The 22,984-nt window shown below is 41.0% G+C and overlaps 1 protein-coding gene across 5 annotated transcripts in view; it reads left to right on the forward strand.

The window, feature by feature from the left end:
- The window catches only part of LOC124170665 (slowpoke-binding protein), a 178,358-nt gene that overhangs the window by 85,298 nt on the left and 70,076 nt on the right, over positions 1-22,984 (forward strand). For all 5 annotated transcript variants that reach the window (XM_046549541.1, XM_046549539.1, XM_046549543.1 and 2 more), the window contains one exon: positions 21,250-21,425. In XM_046549541.1, coding sequence (XP_046405497.1) covers positions 21,250-21,425 — 176 coding nt within the window. The remainder of the gene's footprint in view (positions 1-21,249; positions 21,426-22,984) is intronic.

Genomic DNA, 22,984 nt, shown 5'->3' on the forward strand with positions numbered 1-22,984 from the left:
CTCATTTAAAAAAATCCAGATTGGCGCCCATGCGATGCCACTCCACGTGACGTCACATGGACCTAGATGCAATACGATTAGATAGGAGTTTTATATCGTCTGAGATTACCGATGCATGCATCAGGCACAGACTTCAGGGAAACATCTCTTAATAATCACCTATTAAAATTGCCTATGGTCGGAACGTTTCCTTCGTTTGATAGGGTATTAATAATCCTCATTTAAGCAAAGCGCTACCTGCTAGCAGCCTGAATCGTATCGGCGCTCATAGCAAGCTCATAGCCTCGCACCAAGGTGGCCTCACACGGTGGCAGCTGGAACCAGAATGACGTCAGACGGGCTTTTCCCAGTTTCATACTTATCCGTCGCGTTTTCGCGCGCTTGGAATTTTTCACTTTTCATTTAATCGCAAAAATTGATATCGCCATTAAAAAATCTAAACGTGTGAATTTCGTACTCCAGGAGAAAAATTCATTCAATTTAGGCAATAAAAATAATACGAAACCACCCTATTGCCGCTGCACCTTCTTACTTTGTTCTTACATTAAACAATTTCAACTAGCTTTAACCTCTTCTTATCCTTTTTTCCAAGCAAGATATTGACAAATCTATTAAGCAGTCTTTCTTTATAAAATTTATGTAATCAACACTTACCGTACGGATGATGAAGATTCTCTTTAATTAGGCGCATCAAATTAAACAATTTTAAACTATACTTTAGATGTTTGGTAGTATGTTTTCATTTGTTGCTCGCTACTTTATATGAATGGGAGTATCGTAATATTTGAATAGGCAAATTTATATAAAAGTTTAAACGTTGACTTTTTAACCACGTTTCAACCAAAGGCAGTTCGCCCAAATCGGCACATATTTTGGCACACACAGTATTGACATTTTTTCTGATGGAAGTTTAGCTCACTTTATTTTTTCTTACACTCGTGTCCTTGACTTAATATAAAACCTGCACGAACATTCATTCCCTGGATAGATTCAACCTACTCAGGCGAGACTCGATCTCACGACCTATCGTGTGGCGGGCAAGGACTTTACTCCGCCTTCACCGAAAAAATATTTAAAAAATGCCAAAAAAAGAGGGTTAAAAGGAATTCAAATATTCCTGTACGTAACGTGTAAACTGTATCCCATGTCTTGCCACTGCAATTATCTTTGTTATTTGTAGCTCATTAAAAGACTCGTTGAATATACATATTTACATGCATGGAGGTAGTAAATGAATTGTATTAACTCGCAAAATGTAGCGATGCATGCTTTTAAGGCCTGGTTACCCGATACATTAACCCGTGCGAGTTAATCTCTAAATGTACGAACGCGTGCATGAACGCAAAAATCCATCGTGTAACCACACAACTTGCGAGAATGCATGTACGGAAAATAGAACCTGTTCTAATTTGGATCATGCAGTCATAAATATTCCGCTCCGGTCCACCAAAATCGTTCATGCATTTAGACATCAACTCGTACGGGTTAATGTACCGGGTAACCGGGCTTTAAGAGGAAGAATTCAATAAAAATTTCAGTGTAGAGAATAACCTTTTCTCCACCGCAATACATCCCTCTCTTCCTCCGTCATTTGTTGCGTTCCGAATTCCATGGCTCGCCTCTCGCCGCTCTCCCTAATCCATCCAATGTACGTCACCCGACCCCCAACACGAGACCCACCCACATAATCTCCTCCTCCGCTCCTGCTTTCACGGCAATTTCCCCGCGACACATGTAGTTTACATGCTTGACTGCAACCACTTTCTATTTATTTCGTGATAGCGACCTAATGTGTCTGAGTGTGCCCAAAAAAATTGATTCCCTGCGGTAAAACGAGCGACAAGGAATCTTCTTTTGGGGTATTTTCACTAGGCGACACCGAAAATCTTTCGTCACCCATTTCCCGCTAATGGCTCCCTTTGTGGCGGCTGGGTAAAGTCATTTCATGCGAACCCGGAGGTCGTGAGTTTGAAACCCGCCTGGGTTTATCGAAAAAAAAAGCGATTCCCCGCAGTAAAACCAGCGGAAGAGCTATCTTTTTAGGTAGGGGTATTATATGGTATTGGAGGAGGCGTCCGACAGCTGAGGTCATTTGCGCCATTAGGGAAGGGGTAGGTAAGGAAGGATGGAGAGAAACCCGGCGTCGGCATTAGCCTGTTCTTAAAGAAAGGTGCCTAGGGGACCACGGCTTAACGTCCCATCCGACGGACGGAGTGTTGCGCTTGAAATGTCCTCCACACAGCATTCAAGCAGGGATCGGGCAGTCTCTGAAAATTCTCTGCCACCGCCGGGATTTGAACCCGAGCCCGCCGGGTGTGAAGTCAACACTCTAGCCACCACACCAACCCGATCCCCCATCATTTTAGGTTTATTTTCACTGGGCGACAACGAAAATGCTTTGCCACCCATTTCTCGCTAATGGCGGCCTCGGCAGTGGTTGGTTCAAGTCATTGCCTGCTAACCCGAAGGTTGTGATTCCGGATCGAATTTGGTTTTCTCCACCTCGGGCTTAAAATACATCTGTGCTCTACAGGCTGATTGTAAAAGAGGACTTTATAATCATGATGTCCCCTGATCAATAACGCTAAAATTATGATTATAACAATGAGCACAATAAAAAGTATCGAATTATTTTTCCATATGGGAATCGGATTGGTGTGGTGGCTAGAGTGTCGGCTTCCCACCTCGCGGACTCAGGTTCAATTCCAGGCGGTGGCAGAGAATTCTCAGAGATTGCCCGATTCCTACTTGAGTGTTATGTAGAGGGTATGCCAAGCGTAATACTCCATCCGTTGTGAGGGACGTTAAGCTGTGATCTCCATGGCACGTGTCGTTAAGAGCGGGTTGATGCCGACGCCGAGTTTCTCTCCAACCCTGCATCCATACCCTTCCCTCATGGCACTAATGACTTCAGTTATAGGTAACCTCCTCCAAATGCCATACCTTTTTTCCATACTTTTTCCAGTTCAACTTTACAGTTTCAATTTTACACCTGCCAAGGGAAAATTTTTCAACTTGAAATTTTTGCTTCCGTATCGGCACCAAGAAATGTTAGTGAGCGACCATATCTTGGCATAGGAGACATTCGTACGGTATATAATGTGATGAAATGGTCACAATTACCTCTTTTGGACTCCTCCACGCTCGCATTAGGCACAAAATCTGTGCTCCCTAGTTGAGAGCCCATGTTTAGCCACATGACTTTCTTCTCAAGGAGAACAAACGGAAACGGATTTAGTCCAAACTTCGCTATGTGACACAAAATGGAATCTTAAGGCGCAAATGCTTTTGTATGAACAAGTGACCTAATGGTTTTATTTTTCGACATATTACTAATGAAGAGTAACATTTAAACGCCCTTTAGGAGGTTAAATATTTACGCAACCTACGGTGTGGTGCAACTGTGAAGATAGCAGACAAACCGTAAGGTTTTAATGCAGTAAAATGCATAAATATACTGCTATATAACTAATAAAATTGCTAAATTGCCAAGGATATTAGCAGGAGAAGATACGCATTGTGATTCTTCGATTGGTTGATGACGTCACTTGCCCGTAGTTGCCCATAGGTGCCCTAATTATGGCTAGTAAAGAAGTGAAATTGATGAAAACATGGCGTTAGAGATAAATTTAGAAAAAGGAAATGTTTACGCAACCTACGGTACAACCTTCGTCTACTCTCCATGGATTTAATAGGGCTATGTTGTAGTGCATTATTATATCCCACGTTGCATAAACGCCTACGTTTTGCAAGTAATGTATCGGTAATATGTCAAAAGCTAGACCTATTGGACACTTGACCACATAAAACTCTTAAAAATTTCATTTTATATTGATGCGAAGTAGGGCGGAAGGATAGAAGGGATTATTGGAGTGATGGGAACAGGGTTATCTACGGTTTTGTGGAGGAAAGTCAAAGAAAGGTGGCTTTGGTACTAAGCGGTAAGCTCGTTATGAGAGTTGTAAGTGCGGATAAAGTTTGGTGGTAGACATTGAGACGCGTCCCTCCAATCTTGTGGTGGTTCAAGTTTACATGCCCCCAAGCAATCTTAGGTAGGACGAAGTAGATGAGGTATATGAACTGCTCGAGGGATTAATCACGAGAATCCTGGGTAAGAAAAATCTAGTAGTGATGGGGCATAGACAGGTCTCGCTCAGGGAAGGGAGGAATGAAAAATTGAAATAGGAATATTTGGTTTAGGAAAGTGAAGCGATCGGAGTAAGGAACCAGAGGAAAAAGTCAGTTATCGCAAACAAATGATTCAATTATCATGAAGATCAAAGGCTTACATGGAAGAGTCCAGGGAATACGGGGTGATATCAAATAAACTACATAATGGCCAGACAGAGGTTTAGGAATAGTGAGAAGAGCCAGTGGCGTAACCAGGGGGGGTCAGGGGGGTCCGAACCCCCCCAAAATATATTAACTAGATAATTTTCCTTCATAAAAGAAGACTAAATATTGAAAAATCACGAATTAAAAAATATTTTCTTAACAAATGAATTTTTTCTATTATTAAGAGAGTTAAAATAAGTTTAAAAACTATAACTTTGTACTTTGTTTTTCAAACATTTTCCCCCATCGTTTTGGACCCCCCCCCCCCACCCGAACGAAATTCCTGGCTACACCACTGAGAAGGGCTCACGCAGCTTCTCTGCGGCGGATTAGGATTCATAATTGCTTAGTTTTGAAGAAGTACAACGTATGATTCAAATACTTATGAAAATCAGAAAGGCTACTGATATGTCGAAGTTTTGAAAGGAGACTATGAGGACAGAATACTAGGAACTAGAGGAGAATAGTATCCGGGAGAACGGAGATAGATAGACTATAGAGGGAGTGTAGGGTAAGATAAAACTATAAGGATAAGATAAGAGTAAAGGGGAAGGGGTGGACCATCTCTCGTCTGAGCTGCTAAAAAGTCTAGGTGTTAGTGGTAAGAGATGATTTTTCGAACTAGTACACCTGATCTAAGAGTGAGGTAACATTTAGAGGCTTTCCTATACAATATTCACTATCATTTCCTCCATCCTGAGGGCTTAATTATTTGAGGCAGTCTATAAAAAATATCAGCCGTCGCTGGCATTTGAACCCAAATCGGCTGGTTGGGAAGGCAACACTTCATCTCTAGAAGGCCTCCGCATCAACCCGATTTCCTAAAATGTAAAACTTTACTATACAATCTTCACTGCCATATCTTAATTTCCTCCGTTTTTTTACTCCATCATAAGGCCTTAATAATCTGCGGCCATCTCCGAAAAAATCTCTCCCGCCGCTGGTATTCGAACCCAGGCCGGCTGAGTGAGAATGCAACACTTCATCTCTAGAAAGCCTCTGCATCAACTTGATCCTTTAAGGTATAAAAATATTCCATAAAATTTTCGTCATTTTATCTAAATTCCCCACGCTTAGTCCTTCATACGTTCTTAAATATCTGAGACAGTCTCTGAAAAATTCTCTGCCGTCGCTGTTATTCGAATGGAGTCCGGCTGGTTGGGAAGGCAAACCTTCATCTCTAGAGGGCCTCCGTATCAACCCTCTCCACTAAAATTTAAAATTTTTTTGATACATAATTTTTGCTATCATCTTAATTTTCTACATTTTTCTCCTCCATCCCGTGCTTTTAATTATCTGATCAAGATACCTCCGTCGCTTTGAGTTTGCTACCCCTTTGTTCGCTCTCCCGGCCCTCCATTGTCACTTTCAGGGGCGCTTCAAGCCTCAATAGGTGTCCAACAAGTTGCCCTGCGCTCTGAAAAATGACACTGCAAAAGGCCGCCCTTTTGTAGCGCCCTTTGAAGAAACCCTTCACCTTTTTATCGGCCCACTTAATCGTCACAACACGCCCACCGTAACATATTCGAAATTAATTTAGTTCCCGTTTTATTCTGCTTCTTTTAGTTCATCATGTCGCGGCCATACGAACCCATGACTCAAGCGTTGATTTTCAAGTGCTTCTACCTTTATCATTAGCACTTCCACTTTGGAAAGTGAAACTCTTTATCATGAGCTTCAAGGAGCATTCTTGTATGATTTATTTCGTTCTTAAACACATTTATGCGTCCTTTATGGTTCACTTTGCCTCTTTAAACATACGTGCGCATGCGTTTTACTCAACTGAAATTAAAATGTGTCAAAAGAAAATGTCTACTCCAAGGTCCTTGTATAACATTTCTAGGGAAAAAATTATTTTCGACCCTGCTTCAACGTTGGAAAGTGAAACGCTTTATCTTGAACTTCTGAGAGTATTATTTAATGATCCACTCCGTTTCTTAACACGCATCTCTCATGACTCACTATACCTCTTTCAAAATACTTGCGCATAAATTTTTACTCGACCGAAATTAAGATAAGCCAGAATAAAATTCCTGCACTGAGGTCCTTACATAATATACCTTGGGCAAAGTTTATTTTAGCATAGTTTCGAAACTTCAATTTAAATAACTTCATTAAAATCGCTTCGCGTTTCTTTGCAGTCACTTGTTTCCTTTTCCCAATTTTGAGACTCATTTAGCAGTGCACAGCCGCATCATAAAGACAGTCACCCAAGTCTATGGAGCATTAATATCATGAGATGAATGCAATAGTCGAGGAAAAGTTATCAATAGTAATGAAAGCATTCTCTCAACAACCATATCGCGTGGGATAGTCCTATGATTTTCAAACGAATGAAAGGGTTGATCATATGTCTCTACCCTATTAATAAACCAATGCAAGAATCTGTAGACTGATTCCATGGATTTTACGCCAAATATACACTATGAATTTATCAAATTTTACGCATACGTCGGAAAAGTTATGGAAAAGACTCATATTAATTTTATAACCGATATGAGATTAACTGAACAACATTAAGAACTTTTGGGCGAATTGAGCGTGTCTATCCACAATAAAAATTGAATAACTCCATTTGTAATGGACAGCGTATATGCTGGCATTATTTAAAAGAGGATAAATAAATCCCTAAACTACAATGAAATGTGGTCTGTTGGCATGAAATAAAGAAAGAATAAGGTCAAAAATGGAAAAAAATGATTTTTAAATGTATGTGCATAGGTATTGTTTTTTTTAAAAACGTGCCGTAAGTTCTTGTACCAATTAGCCGTAAGTTTTTCATATGTAATTCTTAAATTCAGCATTCATGTACTGCACGCAACTACCACTAGCCAGTCTTTAATTTCTCATACGCTTAGAGTAGTTAGAAATGCATGGTGCCTTACATTTCTGTGCCATATTCCCTTTCGTGATTCAACCACAATTATCCCCGCAGAAGACGAGGAGTAATTTCGCTCCGAGAGCTAATTAAACTTTGAGCCGCTAGACTCTGATACAAGGTCGCGGTCGCTCGGTCGGGAAATAGATCTCATCTATGACGAAAAGGTCATATGTCAACGGCTAAATGTGAAATATAATCGTAGCCTCGTGAATGAAACGTAGCTAAGAAAAGTGCGCACTAAAATTAAAGAAACACACTGATAATTTTGTCCAAAACTTGTGCATTGATAATAAAAAATTGTAAAATATTTCTACCTTCAATCATCCAATAGCATTTTCCATTGAAATCATTTTTTCTGTGACTCAAGGTATTCAAATCAGCAATCATTTCGCAGTTTAATATCTGAATAAACTTAAACTGGATATCCATATTATATATCACTGAGATTTTAAAGTAAGGGATTACAATCGTAAAAAGAAATTTTGAGAATATATTAAATTCCGTTGCTGAATTCATTTTTAAGTGAGAGCAAAAAGTCAACTTATTTTTTTTATAGATAATATTTAATGTGCATTAATTTTGATTTCAACGGAGGAAATTGTACTCATATTTCCCTTCAATGATATCTTTTTCGTGTGTATTTAGGTATTAGAGTCAAATATTTATCTTTTCTTTAATTGATATTCTGCAGTTACGCTTGCCGACTTGACTTTGATCTTCCGAAAGAAGACGTCAACCGGTGGCAAACCCGAGAAACTTTTCTGAACAGATCAACAGACCTTCCCTTTTACCGCTTCCTGTTCCCTCGCGAACGATGAGGTTGTGTTACCTATTTCATTGTTTCACGCCCTGCTAGACGCTCTTTCCTATTCCGGCTACCTTCTTCCATGACTCCATTTCAAAATTAGTTCAAAATTTTGATCCTTTTTTCACCCCTCATCTATCTTCCACCATTTCCATCGTAATTTCCCCACTTCTCTTACCATGAATACTAACATTCTTTTTGGGGTATTTGATGATATACTGCAGAATATTTTTTTTATTGTTCTTTCCGTCTTGCTTATTATATGTTAATTTTTATTTGTTACAATGAGTCCTTTATAATAGGGTAGTTTCCTTCATTAAAGAAAAGGAAAGGCATTGATTGCGATTCTTGCCCACCATTAGTGTATTCATAATATTTAATAATTATTTGGTTTTAAAAATCCCAGTTAGATGAATGACAATGGTCAATTATAACCTCATTTGAAAAAAGGCCAGATTGGCACCCATGCGATGCCACTCCACGTGACGTCACAGGAACCTAGATAATATACAATTAGATAGGACTTTTACATCGTCTGAGATTACCAATGCATGCATGTGGCACAAAGCTGGGGGAAACATTTCTTAATAATCACCTATTAAAATTGCCTATGGTTGGGAAGCTTCCCTAGTTGGATAGGGTATTAATAATCCTTATTCAAGCCAAGCGCTTCCTGCAAGCAGGGTACTCTGCTACCTGCTAGCAGCCTGCATCGGATCGGCGCTCATAGCAAGCTCACAGCCTCGCACCAAGGTGGCCTCACATGGCGGCAGCTGGAACCAGAATGACGTCACACGGACTTTTTCCAGCATTCATATTTAGCCTTCGCGTTTTCACGCGCTTGAAATTTTTCACTTTTCATTTAATCGTGAAAAATAGTTATTGTGATTTAAAAATCTAAAAGCGTGAAATCCGTACTCCAGGAGTAATAATCTTTCGATTCAGGCAATTTAAAAAAATAGGAAACCTCCCTTTTGGCCTAGTTCTGTCGTAGTACTGCATTGAACAAATAAATAAATAATTAAAGAGACCGTTTAAACACAATTGGTTTGGAAAGGATTCTACGGTGACGGAATCCTATCTCGAGGTATCAAGTTAATGATCTTAGTGGCTGAGTAAAAACAAACCAGGTGGATGCTAACCATTTTTGGGTGCAGTGGATACGAAACCCTAGGGCGGGTTCGCTGGTTACACTCCTGGGCCGAGGTCTTAGTTAGCTTATCACCTCTACACCGCAGAAGTGGGAGGACAGGAAGGAAAAAGGAAGGAGGCGCCGCCACGGTAAGAGCCCGACTACGCCTCCAGGGACGGGATAGGGAAGGAAGGGATGGGACAAGGAATCCCGCACCGTCACAAAGGCGGGCGGGTCCTACCACTAGCGAAACCAGGAAAACCATTGCTGTGCCAGCGATTTTAGATTATTATTCTATGAGGAAGAATAATCCAACGATCAAATCGCTAGATCATTTTTGGGTGCTGTAGATTGGGGTAATAAATTCGATCAGAACTCATTTAACAGAATGCTATGTTGAAATGCTTCAACCTACACATAATTTCCAGCGAGCCACCTCTAGGGTGTTTGGCAGGAGGTGAACTATCACCAGCATACAGCAAGCAAGAGGATTCCAACATGCACGTTACAAGGTCATAAAAATGTTACGCATGCTATAAAATTATGCAAGGGTAATAGTTGCCACACCACTTATGAAGGAAATTTGCCTATGAAGCGAGAGCATGAAATATGTGGTAAGAAAAACTAGACAAATTCAGGAGCATAGATTTAGGAATACATAAGTTAGTAGGCTGCACTACAACGACGCATATCTTTATGTAAGTTTCATCACGACCACATGATAGACCCTGATTTATATTGATAACTGGACGAATTCCTTGTTTAACACTAGAACTATCGATGAAGTCGTTTTGACTTCTTGAGATTTTTATTTACCTGCTCTGACTAATGTTTTACAAATTCCGGCCTGAAATTCCGTGACTTTAATACATTTTTGACTTATAATAAGGCATGGTGATAAAAATAGTTTTACAAAAAATAGTACACATTTGTCAAACTTTATTTCATCATATATCATGGATAGTTTACAAGGAAACTACCGCCGAAAACATTTCACGCAAGGTGTTTTTGAAAAAGCTCGTTACAGAGTTTCCTGATCCTCATGTTAGATCTAGACAAAAGCGTGGCGTGTCCAACGCTGCAGGATCTTCCGACAGGATTCTACCAAAAAGTTTGCCTGGTAACAAAAATGCAAAAAGAATCGATCAGTTGGAAATCGATCGGCCTGTCAAAATCTTTGTGTGGACAATGAACCGCCATAACAAACGACGCTGCTTGTACTATGAAGAACCTTAGGAAAATGTGTGGCTTTCCAACTGTAATATTCCCACCATCCATGTAGCCTACGTAATATTTTTTATCATTTAAAAATGATAATAAAATATGGTGAAATTTTTATGCTTGCTGTTCTATCCAACTCCGCTACGATAATCCCATTAAAACAATATAACACGTAAGAAAAAAGAATTTCAAAGCAACTAACTTTCAAAATTACTTTCAAATTACTGTCAAATATCGCATTTTAAAAAATGATCATTTTTTTTCAAACCACGCCTGAAATATTGCATTTATTAACAAGCATGATAAAATAAAGAAATGTATCAATAAAAGTGGGGATAAACTGCAAAAATAAACAATTATAAGGTAGGAGTCAAAATTACTACATTCGGTAGTTATAGGAGGGATGTCATGTCCGGTGTTCCTGGTGTTAAAACCTTAACTATCACCTCGAAATTTCAAGTATATATAAAGTATGTGTAATGTTTCAGCTCTGCCGCGTGAACGGTAGTAAAGTCAACATGAATTGCAATGAGAAAAGAAATTTCTCTAGTCCGGGAATGGAACCACAGACCTTTGAATGTCCGGGTCGCTGCGCAGACCACTATTCGCTACTCAGAATATAATACAATAAATTCGATACTTTGGAACAATATTAAGGTATTACTTTGTCTTAAGAATAATGAAGATAAAAAAATATATTTATGGTCCCATAAGAGTCACAGAAAAGCGGCTATCTCGTAAATTGTTGAAGGCACAACATTTCGAATTTCTAACAGCCTAGTTACAGGATACATTAACACGTACGAGTTAATGTCTAAATGTATGAACGCGTGAATGAACATGAAAACTCACCCTGTAACTATCCAGTGGAGCAGCGAGGGGGGTTTTGGAGGATAAAACCCCCCCCCCCCAAAAGCTCTGAGAAATTTTTACGTTTGAACCATTATACTTAATTGGATTAATGTTAATTATGAAATACAGTAAGGATTAATATAATAACCCTCAGAAGGCCTTAAAAATCACCATTTTGAAATATTTTTCTTAAATAATTTCTGGGGGAGGTCCTCCGCACCTCCCGCTGCCCTTGGCGGGTATTCCATTCCTCCACACCCTCCAGTATTAGTTGTGCCTAAAACCCCCCTAGCCTTAATTCCTACCTGCGCCCCTGCAACTACCCAGCTTGTGCAAACACATGAATGGAAAATAGAACCTCTTCTAATTTCGTGCATACACTTGTACAAGTTTGCGAAGTTTTTGATGATGAGAAGTTCTTACAAAGCCGATGAATGAAAGCGGAGAGAGTGATGGACAAATAAGTAAAGAAGTGAAAGTCCGATCTAGTCGACAGGAGTTCTCCCACCAACTACTCTCCATCAATTCCCAATCGATATCGGGGCACCAAAGGTGGCTCGTGTGCGACGCGCTTCAAGGCCTGGCTTATCTTAGAGTCTGTTTGTTTTGTCCTCGCCCCTTACATGCGCGCGCTGGCAACGAATTCAGAGCAGAGTACCCCTTGGGAAGGAAATTGAGCCGAATTCCGATCCCCTTTGCAGTAAAAGTACCATGACCCTTTTCAAATATCTTTGCGGCTGGCACAGTCGTGCAATCTCGGAATGTTTTGCGCGGGGTCGAGGCAGGAGGTGGGACCATGGACACTACCAATACAGCACAAACGGTCGCAAACTGGCATATAGGCCGTGTATTACACGTGTTTTATCTCGTGTAAAAACCGTTATTACCCGAGTAAAAAACGGAATAAATCTGGTGTATAAATGGTCTTATGTCCGCTAAAAACCCGATAATACACATGTATGCACAAGGAACCAAATAACGGGACCGTTGTACTTATTCCTACGTACAGAACAAAGCACGAGTGGTGATGATGTGACAAAAAAAGTGGTGATGATGAGAAAAATAATGTGAATGCCATTATGGACTGGATGATAGCGAATATGAGATGATGGATGGATCTTAAAAGTACTGCTGAATAGTTTAAAAAACCACAAAACCTTGGTAAAGCCGCAAGTCGTTTCACTGAGCACAAGCACACCAGGATAAAGAGAATGTCCACATTGTTGATGTCGTTGATGTTTCCAGTTCGAGTCGCACAAATTATATCGTTACGTGATTGTTTTCCCAGCGTTCAATTCGCGTGGTACGAGGCTATGACGGAAATAATCCGAAATTACTGAGAATTTTAAATTGAAATTGATAGACAGCATCATTTTAGTTGCAATTGATGATTAACTCGTTCATATCTCGACAGAAGCATATGTAGTCCTAATAAAATATACAGCTATATAATATATGCTGCAAGATGATTTCCAAAATGATTTTTACCAGATTTCGTTCGGAAAATTTTGCTGGCATTAAGGTGGACGACTTAATTGAATCATCTATCTTGAAACTTTCATCATGTCCAGATTACTGCTAACCACAACATTTGCATTACCGCATTTAGCTTCATATTTTTTGTACATAAGGGTCAAGGGAGTTGGACCAAATAAAAACCGCAAATACACGTGTAAAAATGGGCGAATTCTCGACTTATTCCTTACACCAAATTTCGACTCAGTATACACGAGTAAATTTCTCCCTGTACTGTATGGGTAGGGACTTGAGGTGAGGGGGGAAAGACGCGGGCGTTGCCATGTATTCTCAAAAGACGTTGTCAGTGCATCGAAACCAGAGGCTGTTTTAACGCCCGCGAGCCTAAGTTAGTTGCGGATCGTATTTTTACGTGGGTTTTTGCCCTTGGTGTCGGGAAGTGAATGATGACGGACAAATATTTACAGTCTTCGCCCAAATAATTGAACTGATACAGGTGTTATATAGTGGAAGTTCGGCATAAAGAAATGAAAGTTAGTTGCACTGTTCCGCAATAGTTTAATTCGTAAGATGCATTTCGGCTCACAGAATCATAATCTGGTACAAGACACTGTAGTGCATAAGCACATAAGTCATTTGTACATTAGAGGAAGATATGGGAGAGGATTTGACAAGTTTGAAGAAGGGATGGGAAACATTCTTGTACCAGATGGCTCTGTGAGCCGAAACGCATCGTGCGAATGAAAATACAGTACGAAAAGAGCAACTACCTTCCATTTCAACCTTTACCGAAACTATTTCCATTTAAAATGACAATTTCAAATCAATTGAATTGAAAAACGTCAAAGAAAGATGAGGAAAAAATTTAAACTTTGCTTTTCTTTATTTCTATTTTCTATTAATCTTTATTTCCCTCTCCGCTTTGTTATTTTTTTCCTAACCTTATAATGTATTTCTACCAAGTTAAGGCCTCAACCATTCAGTGCATTAAGTAAGGAATATATGCGTATAGAATAGCAATAATTTTAGATAATACCAATGTCTCGGGAAGGAGTGGAGCTGCTGGTGACGACACGAGTGGATAGCAAGGCGCTCCCTTAGCACGGATCGTGTGTTAACGATTAAAAATGTATGGTACTCTCTCACATAATTTAGTTAATACGACCGGTTTCGACGCAGAGGCGACATCTTCAGGTACAGATATCGTTATTTTTATAGTTATTTTGCTGTTTATTTGGTTTCTATTACGCGTTGGAAGGGGAGGGTTGCGTTGGGGTTGGAGCGTTACACAACTTTAGTGCAATTTCTAAGGCATGGTTGACATTCTTCTAATTCATGGTTTACGTTCTAATGGTAGACAAAAATATTCTCATTTGCTAAAATTCCATTCCTGATGTGCCTTCTTATCTCCAACTCCTCCAAGCAGTCCATCCTTCTCTCCTTTTTCTAAAGGTGGAGAATTTCCAGAACAAAATCGCTCCTGTGGTCACTCTCCCATCGGCGCTTCGCGAAATGCGATTTGTATAACTCCCCATTAAAACCGGTCCTCTTAAATAAATTGTGTGAAAAAGTACCTTACCTTTTTAATTGTTTACAATGGATTTTCATATAGTTCAGCCTGAAAAAATCGAGTTTACGGATCGTATGGCCCGTCCATCGACTCCCACTGACGGCCACATTGTGACTGCACAGAAAGTGAATGGCCATAGAGTAGCCAATAGTCGACAGCTGACCAATGAGATACTGGTGAACCAATCTTACTCTCCGATCACTGTCGAGTGACGAGTTACTTGTGACTAATGTCGATAGCGTATCTAACGATTTGATCGTTGGATCATTCTTCCTCATAGTATGGTCCTCCAAGATTGTTAGAATATTAATTGTGTAAGCTTGGTTTCGTTAGTGGTAGGACCCGCCCGCCTTTGTGGCGGTGCGGGATTCCTCGTCTCTTCCCTTCCTACCCTATCCCCTCCCCGGAGGCGTCGTCGGGCTCCCATCGCGGCGGCGCCTCCTTCCTTGTTCCTTCCCGTCCTTCCCCTTCTGGGTGTAGAGGAGAAAAGCTCGCGCTTATAGTCCCTGCCCCAGGAGTGTATCCTTGCGAGCCCGCCCTGTAGTCTCGTTTCCACTGTCGATAGCGTCTCCATCGTGTCATTATGTAGGAAATGTGAAACTGGTGTGTTTTCGACAAAGAGGTGGGTTAGCTGTTTTCGAAAGTGAAAGGTACAACTCCCGAGGCATAGCATGATATAGCTGTCTATTCTTAGGCGTCACACAACAAAATATTGTGTAACATTACTCCATGCCCAAAGGACTGGGATCGCAGTCGAACGAGGATGAGATTTGATTGGGCGCAAGTACAGGTAAAAGGGACAAGTTTTCGCGCGTAATCGGAAAGGAATGCATGTGGTTTCTTTTTTATAAGAAATCCTTTAACTCATTCAACGCAGGTCGGACTTTCATGAAAGTCGTCAGAATCGGCCGATAAAATTAGAAAGAAAATTAGAGAGAGGTTTTCGCGTCATTACTTCCGTTCATATATTGCCTTTTACAAACAGCGTACACGATTAGAAAGAGGGAAGCTTGCTGAAGGCAATGCAAACAATCGGAGGACTCGGAAAGGGATATTAGTCACGTACAGAGGCGGATAATGACCCCCAAGGCAGAGCACGTCAATTGACGTGATCCGTATCTCGGCTTGGACGGGACCACGTCAATTGACGTGCTCCACCCTGAATGTGTTAACACTAGAACCGCGGACGGGACTTTTTTGTCCCATCGCCCTTTGCAAATGTTTGCCATTCATGTACAAGTGGTTTGATCCCTTTGAAATTTATTGACTTCTACTCATTTTTTCATGCCCTTTTGAATGGTCATATTGAAAATATTGTACGATGTTTGGTTAGCGAGAAAAGCGGCGATTTACTTAGAACCGCGGGATGGGACTTTTTTGTCCCATGTGGGGAAAACATATAATTTCAGTTTTTTTGGTACACTTATTTTGTATTTAGCATAATAACAGTTTATTACGAAGGGGATCGATGCACAGATACCATTATTCTGCCAGTTAGAAGCGCAGAAGGGAATAATCTGTGCACTGCGCCGGCCGCCTACTCACGCAGCGCCCCTCTTAACAAACAACACTTTTTCTGTCAAAATAAGTTTACTGTATTCCTAGTTATACTTAATAACACGTTTTAAACATTACCTAAACACGTGTTTTGTTCGCACAAAACACAAAAAAAACCGTCAATTATACTTAAACATGACAGGATCAACGTATTTTGTCAATGGGACAAAAAAGTCCCATGCCGCGGTTTTGGTGGGGTTGGAAAGTTCAGCGGTTGTAGTGTTAAGGAATTAGGAATTCCCTCAGATTGGTCTGAGATTGAATTCACGATCTCTGACGGCTATCATCATCATAGGGAAGAATAAGAAGGAAGGGACAGGTGAGGATATACATTAAAAATAACCCGAAAACCTGAAATCCCATACTTTCCAAAAAATACCGAACAAATATACCGGGAAGTATTTCTTTTAAATAGGATTACAAAAGTCGCCACATGCCTCGCCTACGGACAAAGTGATCCAAGTTTCGCGGGGAAATGATGTATAATTAGGGGTGCCAACCGAAATTTATATACACGATGATGTGATCTATCAAATTCATAACTTTCCAACGCTATCCTTCGCAAGACAAACATTGTACTGGTAAATATTAACAAAAGTGGATCGCACTACACTCATCACAGCGCCGTGGTCATTTTTGAAAGCCGATTAAAATGCGACCGAAGAGGGAACAAATATAAGCCTTCCATGAGATGAAATTGGATCTCCTGCATGCACTCCCCTTGCTACCTCCGCTCGCAATCCCGCGAGAGTCCTGCCCTCTACGGTCGGGTGGGGGAAGAGAAATCTACAAAAGACAAACAACACTCGCTACCGCGTTGGTAATGACAAACGTCACAATTGATGCATATTTCGGGAAATGGAATTCTTCCATTTACGGATCATTACACCGTCTCAATATCCAAATGTCTAATCTAGCGATTTGATCGTTGGCTTATTCTTCCTCATAGAATAATCCTCTAAAATCGCTGGCACAGTAATTGCTGATGCCTGGTTTCGCTAATGTGTGGGCCCTTTTAGCTTCTATAGCGTTAAGGTGTTCTTCTCCGTCCCATCCCTTCCAAACCCTTTCCCTACCCCAGGGCTCCTATCGCGGCGGCGCCTCTTTCCTTTTTCCTTCCTTTCCTCCGCCTCCCCGGGTGATCGGGCGAATCAGCACGATTGCTGGGTCCCGGCTCCGGTGCGTTGTACCCTCGCAGGGCTCCCTTGAGCCCTCATCACTTCTTGTCTCAAAATCCCATCCAACGATTTGATCGATGGATTTTACTCTTTAATAGGAAAATCCACCAAAATCGTTGGCAATATTAATGGCTGATGCCAGGTTTCGCTATTGAGTGGGCCATCGTCGTTTCTATAGCGGCTAGGTGTTTACCCCGTCCCATAGCGGCGGCTCCTCTTTCCTTGTTCCTTCTCATCCAAACCCCTCCCCGGGAGCGCGGGCGTATAAGTCTCTGACTTGGTTCCCGGCCCCGGTGCGTTGTAACCCTCGTAGGACCCACCTTGGGTCCTGATTCTCTGGCTCAAAATCCCGTTCTACGGAAGAATCGAAAGATTTTCCTTATCCTATAGAAAAATCTACCCCTTCTGTTGACACAACAAATTACATTTTCGCTAGTAGTGGCCCACGTCACCCCAATGTTGGGGTTCCCTATCCCCTCCCTTCCCTCCCTATCCTCACCCCGGAGGCGTCGGCGGGATACCTATTGCGTCAGTACTTTTTTCCTTCCCCTCCAAACCCCTCCCCGGGTGACTGGGTGAATCAGTTTTGGGAAGAGTCCTCTGGATGGCAGTTCTCTACACTACTTTATCATATGGTCCCTTTGTAGTGTATTATCAACAACTTTGTAGTGTATTATCAACAATCCAGAGGACTCTGGTTTTTGGTACTGTGTCCCGGCCCCAGTGGTTGTAACTTTGTAAGGACCAACCCTGGGTTCTCATTCTCTGTCTCAAAAACTCGCGGAGGCGCTTCTTTCCTTTTTACCTTACTCTCCAAGCCCCTTCCTTATGATGACTGGCAAATAAGTTTCAGACTTGGTTACTGGCCCTGGTGATTGTATCCCTCTACGGGCCGACAGTACATTTCTTGTGGAATTTGTCCAACTATAACCATGTTTATGCAGTAGATGGTATTAACATAAAGGCAACATACGGAGTGAAGTACCTGGGAGTTACGATAACCTCGAACCTATCGTGGGGAACACATGTAAGGAATATTTGTGGCATAGACCTGAAGAAATTAGGATTCGTCAAGCGTATTTTGGGAAAATTTTCGGATGAGAAAGTAAAAAAAAGGTGCTATTTCGCACTCATCCGACCGCACTTTGAATATGCAGCGAGCGTATGGGATCCGGTGCAGAAAGGCTTAATCCGCGAGCTGAATAAAATGCAAAGGAAGGCTGCGCGGATCGTCAAAAACCGCTACCGGCGTACAGACAGCGTTATCCAGATGTTAAGCGAATTAGGCCGGGAGCCGCTGGAGACTCGGGGGCCGCACGCCATGCTTAGATTGCTTGAACAATTGAGAATGGATATCTTTAAGAGGGACATAGAGAACATAATATTAGAGCCACACAATATTTCCAGGTACAATTGAAGCGATAAATTAAGAGAGATGTTTTGCCGAATGGATAGTTATGGGGATTCGTTTATTCCCCGAATCATAAAGGACTTAAATAAACGCTTCGTTAGAGCACTTCATTTTTTATGTGTGTATGGCTGGTGACCTAACACCCCCTGCCACACGCCTTTTAAGCGGCTTGCGGGGTATCATGTGGATGTGGATGTAGATGTTGACCCAGGGTTTTCCTCCGCTTTCTCAAAAACCCTCTTCCCTCTTGGAATCGTAGCTAACCCGTCAACGCCTACGTGTGCCATATGGCACCCAGTGCAGTGCCGAGCCAATACTCCTGCAATGCATTTAATATGTAAATTTTAGCGTACATTTCGGTGCACATACTTAGTAGAAGGTTTCCTCTGTTCTTCAGTTAGTTTAAATTGTGTTCACTGTGTTGAGTTCATATGCATCATATTTTATAAAAGTGAAAGATGTGTGATTAAAAAAAAACTTTAGGCGCTGACGGGCTAACTTACTCACGAAGCATACACCACGGAGCATCGACAGCGACTGAGTTTCCCAAGAGGCTCCGCCTATCGCATTTTGGTTTGTTTTCGGGAAGTCATATGCCTTCCGCCCTCACCCCCAAAAAACTTGGACCTTCCTCTCAGCACTTAGCCTTCCGTTGGTCACGTGGCGTCTAACAGACACCAAGCCATTTTCTTTTCTTTACCCAAAGCGTGTTTTCAAAGTTAGGAAACTATCGTTTCTTGTATCTTATTATTTTATGCTTCAAAATTAGTGATAAAAATATTACTTTATGTTTCGTCGCATTTCTGGAATCAATACGAATATATACCTATTATTTTGCTTTTGGCGTCTGGTCAGAGGCGCAGCTAGGAATTAAGGCTAGGGTGGGTTAAGGCGTGACTAGATCCGGGGTGTGTGGTATACCCGCCAGCTTGAGCGGGAGGTGAAAGAACCCTCCCCCATAATAACTTTTTTAAGACAAATGTTTCAATATGGTGAGTTTTATGGCTTTTTGAGGGATATTTTATTAATCCTTGCACTATTCTTTAAGTTTATTAATCAAATGAAATAAAATGGATTAAACTCAAAAGTTTCTCTGAGCTCTGGGGGGGGGGGGGTTATCCCCCAAACCCCCCCTCGCTGCGCTACTGCGTCTAGTAGATGCCACGTGACAACTTTAGGAACAATACGTTATATGCTAATTTCTTCACGATATTCATTGAAACGTTTTTAAATTAGTTTAATAATTTAATCAAACATTAGGTACTTAAAAATTTAAACCATTAAATTTTGGTTACTTAACTGTTTTCTACACAATAATGGTTGTAATCAATATAAAACACGAACAAAACTGTTATTGCTGAAAAACCGTGTATTAAGTATTTTATTAATATGAATATCATTCTTATGCAGGCCTATATTTGATGTCCATGCATGAAATTAAATTTTGTTTTTAAAACAGCTACATCAACTGGCATGTATTTTCTTTAGCCATTCCAAAATGTCGTCTGTGAGACGCCGCGCGACCAATTGCGTTCCAAAATGTGACGCGTCTGACGGAGGGTTAAAGATATTTGAAATGAACTCTAGGCATCCATATATTTCCCTAGTATCCGGAAGTGTTGCGACGTTTTCCACTTCGGGCTCGGATGAATCCCAAAACGCTCCATACAAATCTACCTTAACCGGCAGAATGATTTAACGACACTATGCAAGAGTGAACAAATTTGTGACATAAAACAAAGTGTTCATAATGTATTTGTTCCTCCTTAATTCGAAAATGATACTCATGCCAACACTTCGCCCACAGCATTGGCGTAAAATCATATACCTCGAAAATATCGATAAGGTCAATAGTTTATGGCACAGCAAACGAATTATGTTAAAGAAGAATCCAAGTTTAAGCCACCAATACATTAAAAATATGTATTTGGCGAGCAGATGAGCAGAGAAAATGTGGAATCAAACAATCACTACCATCTTTCATCCCGTGATATCTTTGTTATCATGGCCTAGCCTCTGGTTTTCTCCGTAATAAGGAAATTCTGTGTCCTCACGGTGAAGCAACCGGCAGCAGTCCACTATATTCCGTGCATCCCAAGTGTTTAATATCACATTTCAACTTCCTTGATTTTATGATGGAACCTTCCCCCCTATTTCAAACTAATAGTTTGTGGAATTTATTATTATAGTAATGTACTGCAAAATGATTTATCAAATAAGCCCAATTTCAGCAAATACTGTGTACGATGCGACATTTTAGTATCATTTCCGAATGCAAGAGATTAGTAATAACTAACAAACATGTTTCCCAAAAAAAACTTTTATGCAACCATGATATTTATTGCATAGCGTGATAATTATACTGTGAAACGAATCATACGTACCTGCTCTGTCTGTTTTTTTCATTGCTAGGAGCAGGGGCGCAGCTAGGAAATAAGGCTGGGGAGGGTTTAGGTGCGAGAATAATAAAGTGCGGAATTTAAGATAAATGATTTACGAGTTTAGAGTTTTACGGCTTTCTGAGGGATATTTTATTAATCCTTCCACTATTATATTAGTAATATCAATCCAATTAAGTAAAATGGATTAAACTTAAAAATTTCTCTGAGCTCTGGGGGGGAGGGTTTATCACCCAAACCCCCCCCCTCGCTGCGCCACTGGCTAGGAGGTCCTCCAATCATTTTATGTGTATATTTATCCACATTCTTCGATCGAGGAGTCGATGTTTGTCGCTCACCGAAATGATCGAGTTTAATCACCTCTTCCACGCCAATGCGTTGGTGCAGCCAAGCAACCCTCCACAATGATATTTTTGTTTTTTTTTTTGGTAGGCATGGCGGCCGCTACGAGTACACGGCGTTGGAGGACGATTGCAATTTACAGGAGCGCATGGAGTTGGAGCGGAAGGCGGCGCGGTCGGCGGCGCGGGAGCGGGCCCACACCACGTGCAGCGCTTACCTGCGCGAGTGCCAGCGATACGTGCTGCTGGAACAGCTCAACGATATCGGTGAGTGAGTTCAGTATGCAATTGATCACGAGTATCACATCCTTCTCAATAGATAAAAAGTGCATTAAAAGCAATTCCAAAATTACAGTGTACCTTTTGGTTAATTGGGATCCTAAAGTATTCACATTTCTTGGCTTTTGCCTTTTTGGGAGTAGGGATGATAATTTTTCTCAATGTTTCGAGCAGGGACGGATAACGGTGGGGGGCCAAAGGGGTTCCTCTAAATTTTTATTAGAATAATAGCTTTTGTATAGGTGTAAAGGATTGAAGGGAGTGTATATGCAAATGGATGGCTACAAGTCAAAAATTTGAGAGAAATTTGAGTTGTATTCATCGCAGAGCGTGTTACTCACTACATAAAATGACATCTCTTCCGGGGGCATTCCATTCTCCCCAGACCCAGATCTTGACACAACCCAAATTTGATACTGAATCCGCCTCTGGTCCCGATGCATATTTTCTGTTTAATAAATACTGCAGATGATCCTTTCATGAGGAGGCATGAGTCCTTCTAGCTGAAACTCGGTTTCCCTTCTTTTAGGTTGAATTTTTTAAATTTAATTCCGCGAGATAAAGTGGAGCTATTGCTACCACTAAAAAATAGAGGCCATTTACACTCATCTACATCTACATAATACTCCGTAACCGCCTATAAGGCGTGTTGCAGGGGGTGTTAGGTCACCAGCCAGTTACTAATAAAAAGGAAGTGCTCTATGGAAATTACGACTAGCTTTTATTGAAATCCTTTATGGTTCGGAGGAAAAACGAATTCGCATAACTATCCGTTCGGCAAAACATCTCTCTTAATTTATCGCTTCTGTCGGACCTAGAAATATAGTGCGGCTCTAATATTACGTTCTCCGTGTCGCTCTTAAAGATATCCATTCTCAATTGTTCAAGCAATCTAAGCCTAGCGCGCGGCCCCCGAGTCTCCAACGGCTCCCAGCCTAGTTCGCTTAACATCTGGAAAACGCTGTCTCTACGCCCGTAGCGGTTTTTGATGAACCGCGCAGCCTTCCTTTGTATTTTGTTCAGTTCGCGGATTAAGTATTTCTGCACCAAATCCCATAAGCTCGCTGCATATTCAAGGTGCGGTCGGACGAGTGTGAAATAGCACCTTTCTTTTACTTTCTCATTCGAAAATCTTCCCTCAATACGATTGACGAATCCTAATTTCTTCAGGGCTATGCCGCAAATATTTTTTATATGTGTTCCCCACGATAGGTTCGAGGTTATCGTAACTCCTAGGTACTTCACTTCGTATGTTGCCTATATATTAATACCATCCACAGCATAAACAAAGTTAAAGTTGGACTATCCCTGCAAAAAATGTACCGACATGCATTTTCTCAGATTAAGTTTGAGTCCCCACTCTTGGCTCCACAAATAAACGTTTTTTAAATCCGAGTATAGAATTTCATTGTCAGAGTGATCACTAATTTCGCTATAGATAACTGCGTTGTCAGCAAATGAATGTATTTTCGCTAATTTGGGAGCAGAGGTCATTAAAGTATATAATGAACAAAAGTGGGCCGATTACGCTTCCTTGTGGAACTACT

The sequence above is a fragment of the Ischnura elegans genome, chromosome X (genome assembly GCF_921293095.1).
Source record: "Ischnura elegans chromosome X, ioIscEleg1.1, whole genome shotgun sequence".
Taxonomy (NCBI): Eukaryota; Metazoa; Arthropoda; class Insecta; order Odonata; family Coenagrionidae; genus Ischnura; species Ischnura elegans.